At 30.0% G+C, this 6000-nt stretch overlaps 1 protein-coding gene across 1 annotated transcript; it reads right to left on the minus strand.

Annotated features, from left to right (window-relative positions):
* Nucleotides 1–3546: 3546 nt before the first annotated feature.
* F4817DRAFT_345605 (uncharacterized protein) lies at nucleotides 3547–4608 on the minus strand. The gene is made up of 2 exons (XM_049304283.1): nucleotides 3851–4608; nucleotides 3547–3774 (listed from the first exon to the last, which is right to left on the minus strand). The coding sequence occupies exons 1-2, from the start codon at nucleotides 4073–4075 to the stop codon at nucleotides 3721–3723; spliced, it is 279 nt and encodes a 92-aa protein (XP_049156657.1). The 5' UTR covers nucleotides 4076–4608; the 3' UTR covers nucleotides 3547–3720.
* Nucleotides 4609–6000: the final 1392 nt, after the last annotated feature.

Genomic DNA, 6000 nt, shown 5'->3' on the forward strand with positions numbered 1-6000 from the left:
CGTGAAATAAATAATTGTGAATTTTAATAAATAAGAAAAAAAAAACGTTAAGTTTAAGTATTTGCGAGAAAAGGTTTAAAAATTAAATTTTATAGATAAAAAAAAAATAATTATAAAGTTTAAAACCACGGTAAAGCTTAAAGCTATAGTAAAACCTAAAACTATAATAAAGTTTAAGGCTATAGTAAAACCTAAAACTATAATGAAACCTAAAGTTACGGTAAAACTTAAGGCTACGGTAAAATCCAAAGGTATAAAACGTTTAAGTTTAAAAAAGATTTATACGGACCGCCCGGTAAAGAAAGTAAAACTTAACCCAAATGTTTGTGAAATTAATGTTAACGATTTTAATGTTGGTAAAATTAACGCTAGTAAAATTGATAATAATGATTTTAATATTAGTAAAATCGATGTTAATAATTTTAACGCTGGTAAAATTAACGCTGGTAAAATTAACAATAATAATTTTAATATTGGTAAAATTAATAATAATGACTTTAAAAATGGTAAAATTAATAACGTTAATAAAATTAATGCTAGTAAAATCGATAATAATAATTTTAATACCGGTAATTTTAATATTAATGATTTTAATACCAATGATTTTAACGTTAATAATTTTAACTTTAATAATTTTAACATTAATAATTTTAACGTTAATAAAATTAATACCGGTAAAATTAATAATAATAATTTTAATATTAGTAAAATTAATAATAATAATTTTAAAAGTGGTAAAGTTAATAACGTTAATAAAGTTAATGTTAATAAAATTAACAATAATAATTTTAACGTTAATAATTTTAATATTAATAATTTTAACGTTAGTAAAATTAATGTTAATAAAATCGACATTATTAAAATTAACGTTTATAAAATTAATATTAGTAAAAGTAATAACGGTAAAATTAATATTGTTAAAGTTAATACTTGTGAAATTAACATTAATAAAAGTAATAACGGTAAAATTAATATTATTAAAATTAACGTTTGTAAAATTAATATTGGTAAAATTGGTGCCGGTAAAATTAAAGGTAATGACGGTAAAAAAAGAAAAGAAATTAACGTTAATAATAATGAATTTTTTAATATTAAAATAAGCTTCGTTAATGGAGGAAATATTGCTTTACGTAAAATTAATAATTTTAATATTTAAAACGATATTGTTAATTTTAACGCGGGTAAAGTTAATATTGTAATAAAATATCACGGTGAAAATAATAATAATAGTAATATTTTTAGCTTGGAAATTGTAAAAGATTAAAATAAACCGGGTTAATATTAACTTTATAAAAGTTTAAATGGGAATAATATAAATATTTAAAATAAAAGTATATTAACTTTTTTTCTTTTTTTATAATTTATATTAAATATTTATACAATATTGAAATATATTATAAAATATATTTCGCCTTTTATTTTAAATAATTTAAAGATTAAATTTTTGCGTTTAATTTTTAATTTTATAAAAATATAAAATTATTTTTAATAAATATTTGTTTTAATTATCGAATTTTACGGAAATATATTATTATATATTTTTTTTAATTATTAAGATTTTACTAATATTTAAGTTATATTATTTATAGTATTTATTTTGTTTTAATTATTTAATTTTATAAAATATGATACGATTAATTTTAAATATTTAATATTAATGGTAAAATCAAATATAATAAAAAGTTTATTAATTTAATAATTTTTTTAATATTTAAAGTATTTAATATTATATAAAATTTTCGTAGTAAAATAAATTTATAAAAAAGTATTTTATATTTTACTATTTTTCCAAAGCTTTTTTAATTTATTAATTTATTTTTATTAATAGTATTTTACCTTTAATATTATTATATAGTTTTACAATTAAAATGTGGCATAATATTATAATGTAATTAATATTATTATTTTTACGTTTTGTATTTTTTATTACTTTATATGTTAATAAAATTAAATGTTACGTTTATTACTTATTTTGTATAACGATAATTATATAAGTTATAAAATATATTGTAAAATTATATAAGATTTTTTTTTTTAATTAAAATATAAAATATATAATTATAAAAATTAAAAGATTTTATAATAATAAAGTTTAACTTTTTATATTGTTTTTAATAATTTTATTATTGGTTTTATTATTGTAATATTATTAATAAATATTTGTTGTGAAAATAGGTTTTTTTTATAACTTTAAAATCTTTTAAATATATTTTATAAAATATTACACTTTTTTGCGATAAAATGGAGGTATATTATTATATTTTTATTATATAAATATACTTGCGAATATAATTAAACTTTTAATTAAATAACTAAATCTTAATAATTAACTTTATTAATATAAAATATATTTAAATTTATAAAACTTTAAAATGGATTTTATTTTAACGTTTAATTATATTTACTTAAATAAATTAATTAAATATACTTTTAAATTTTTTATTAAATATATATATGTTAATAATAAATTATATTAATAAAAAATATGGATAAATTAAGTTTTTATTTTTACGGGATATTGTATGTTTTTTGGTTATTATCATTTAAAAATAATAAAGATGTATTATTATAATATATTTAAGTTAACATTATTAATAATAAAAAGTAATCTTTATAAATAAAACTTTACAATTTGCAAGCGACTTTTTAAATACATATTATAATTTATTAAAAATAGAATGATACATCTTTATTAACATATTTAAAAAACGTTATTGTATTATCCAACTTTAATAAAGTAAAATCATTCTGTTCTAAAACCCCCCCCACCCGGGTAGGTACCCGATCAATTATAATTGTCGAATCACGAATACAATTTATTTGATTAAAGGAAATCACTCGCTATTCTCCGCAGAATTACTACGGCAAATGCGCCCACACATAGTCGAGTCGAAAGTAACCTTATCCCAACTACCTACAAATGTAAAAAAAGAGCCGTTTTGGAAACATGACTCGGGGGTAAACTAGGTATTTAATATGAAACTTTGTGAGATTATTGGCAATGTGCATATTTATATGACTTTAAATATAGGTATGAAGTAGTGTTAATAATCTGGATCTGAGGATGGGGCACATCATTGGGGCAAGCTCTATGTGGCCACCCGGTTCTTGGGCCTTGGCTGTATTCAACGACCGTTCTCCATACTGTGTCTTGTAAAACACGACTGAGGTTAAGAGTTCATTTTAGCAAATCGTCAACTTTGTTTATCATAGAAAAGGTATTAGCTTATAAACTAACCAAACTCTCGAAACTGAGGTGATTTAAAAGGTGTAAAATCCTTTTGTTCGACATGTTAGGTACTTAATATTTACATACAGTCGTTGAAGAAGTTTGTTTGAAATGCTGACTGGTCTTCAATTTCTTATTAGTGGGAAAGAGAAATCGGAATTGTCTTAGTAATTGGTAGTTTATGAGCCCCTTTAAAGTGTTAGGGCTAAACCAGGGCCTCATTGCTCCAAGAGTGATATAGTTGGTTTATACTAGACATTTCTAGGGTATTTCTAGGGTCAGGATGGATCAAAGGTTTCATAGGTAAAGAAGAGCAATTTCGAATGGCAAAATTGTAGTATTTCAAATCTAAACGAGTGTAGTCAGGCCGTGACAAATTAAATCAAAACCAAATACTCCTCAAGGAGTCTCTCTCATCATCCTTCCCTAGTTCAAGTCCTCCACTTGCTGTTGTCTCCCCACAAGTCCTTAATATATTCGTTAAATTTCATTTAAAGAATATCAACGCAGTTGAGAAGGTTGAGGTTGAGGTTGATAAGGCCGCCCTGGTAGCGTTCAACGTAGTTAGCAATCACGAACTCCTCCAACAGGAATGGTTTCAATTTGATAGGTCCCACTTACGCTACCATTGAGAACATCGTTGTTGCAGCAGTAGGCCTGGCCACCACAGGTGTTGCCTAGGCTTAGGACGCAATCCAGAAGGAGGGCAGAGCAGCAGACTTCGTTCGGCTGGCTGTTGGAGCAGGAGCCCGTGCCCGTGTTAGTAGTACGGACCTCGACGACCTCGGTAGGGGCAGCAGTGGCAACAGCGGCCAAAGCGAAGATGGTGAGAATGCTGAACTGCATTTTGGATATTGTAAGGGAGTTGGACCTGAAGAGGTAGAGAATTTTTGTAGTGAGCTGAAGAGAGCTGTAGAGACTGAAGTAGAGACTGAAGTAGAGACTGAAGTAGAGACTGAAGACTGAGGTTTGATGGTGATTATAACTTTGAGTTTCGAGGGAATTCGGAGAGCTTATATACACATTCTCGATGCTCGTTTATCGACGCTGATTATTTCCAAGGCCTCGGGTCCTTGCGTAGTCATGCGTAATGCTCCATGATGGCGCTTAGTTTATCCCCGACACTGCACCCTAATTTCTTCTTTTTTGGAATGGCGTTCCGTCATGGACGAAATTTCTCTCCGATCTATTCGATCTTGCTGAAAGTTCAGTCGGAAGCTCCGCGAGGGCGTCTGACTAGCGGCCACGGCTCCTCGACATGACCTCTTCATTTCACCGTGCGACCATAAATCGTATGTTTAGCCAAAGAATTAATCCAGCTTTCTATAACGCATGCAAGCCACTGCAACACAAGCGAGCAAGTCTAGCCTACCTGATCCAACCAACACAATTCGTTCTTCAGCCTTTATAGTATAACCTGGCTCTAGATTCCAGCCACACAGTTTAGGAGCTGTAGCTTCAACATCCTAGCAAGAGTCCCCACACGAGGTACTCCAGATTCGAGGCTGCAGATATGATCTTGGACGGGAAGACCCGTTCGGGATCTCTGACTTGATTATAGTGAGTAGTGATCTGCCATCTCACAAGAATTCACAAGAAAACCGTTATAATTAACGAGATTAGTTAAATGAAGAATTTCTGCACTTACTTTCCACGACATTCTTTATAACGGCCAAGCTTCTTCTGCTATCATAGCTCTTAATTTCAAACAGTAGGTGGCGAAGTCGACCTGCACGAAATAGGGATGGACAGTTGTATGAGTTGGTCACCGTGTGGTCACACCGTATGTATCTTATGGCAACGTCATGATTATTTTCCGGGACTGTATCAGGCACTGGTGAAAGTAAGCATTTAGCCTTATTTCCCATCTCCCGTGATTGGTAGCGAAGGTACCTAGGTAGCTGTCGAATCCATGTAAGCCTCATAATGAGGGCTAGCCAATCTTGACAACCTCTCAAGTTTCAGCGGTTTCTTACCTATCCGCGCCTTTAAACTTTTAGTGCCATTCCAACTTGTTTTATCATGATCTAAAATAGCGGAAGAAGGTCTAGAACATGACTTATTCGCATCTAGACTGTTGGGGATTGCACAGACCCATGCCGGGAAACCGACGGCAGGCAAGTAATAGAAGTTTTCATTGACATTTCAGATTGTATTAAGAATTGACTCTTTAGAGACCTAGATATTGAATGGGTTTAACAGAGGTTTCATTATATTAATAATTAGGTAGGTAGCGAATTATGAGTTCTAATTGGTTATCCTGTAGGTATACTGCACCGATTCTTTTAACTATACTATGTCCCCGCCGCGTAATTCACCCACACTACTATTCAAAAGCAGGAAATCCACGCTGAAGGCTGGCTGAGCGTAAGCAACTCGTGCTTAGGATCGAGGACGAGGATTTGCCTCCGCTTGATTAGACCTGGAACTGAACTAAACTGGCTAGCTGGCTTCTCATGCCACCGCTTTAGGTAATTCTTCGAGTATGGAACGGTTCCAATTTAAGAAACTCATAAGCGTGGCGTTGCTAACTTTCAAATAGCAAGCGCTCGGGAGAAAGGTTTTCTTTAGCCATATAACGAAAGTAATCTTCCCTGTCAGGATGAGCTATCAGTTCGTAAAGGTCACTTACGATACATCACATGCTTCCACGCCATCTCGAAAGTATGATATTGAAAAGCATCCAAATATTTGGTCCACCTCTCAAAAGAGGCCTTGAGAAATGCCAAGGTTGACAGACGAAGCTCGGTCGAGGGGAAGCACAAATGTAG

Source organism: Daldinia loculata (genome assembly GCF_022478755.1).
Source record: "Daldinia loculata strain CBS 113971 unplaced genomic scaffold F4817scaffold_45, whole genome shotgun sequence".
In the NCBI taxonomy this organism is placed as follows: Eukaryota; Fungi; Ascomycota; class Sordariomycetes; order Xylariales; family Hypoxylaceae; genus Daldinia; species Daldinia loculata.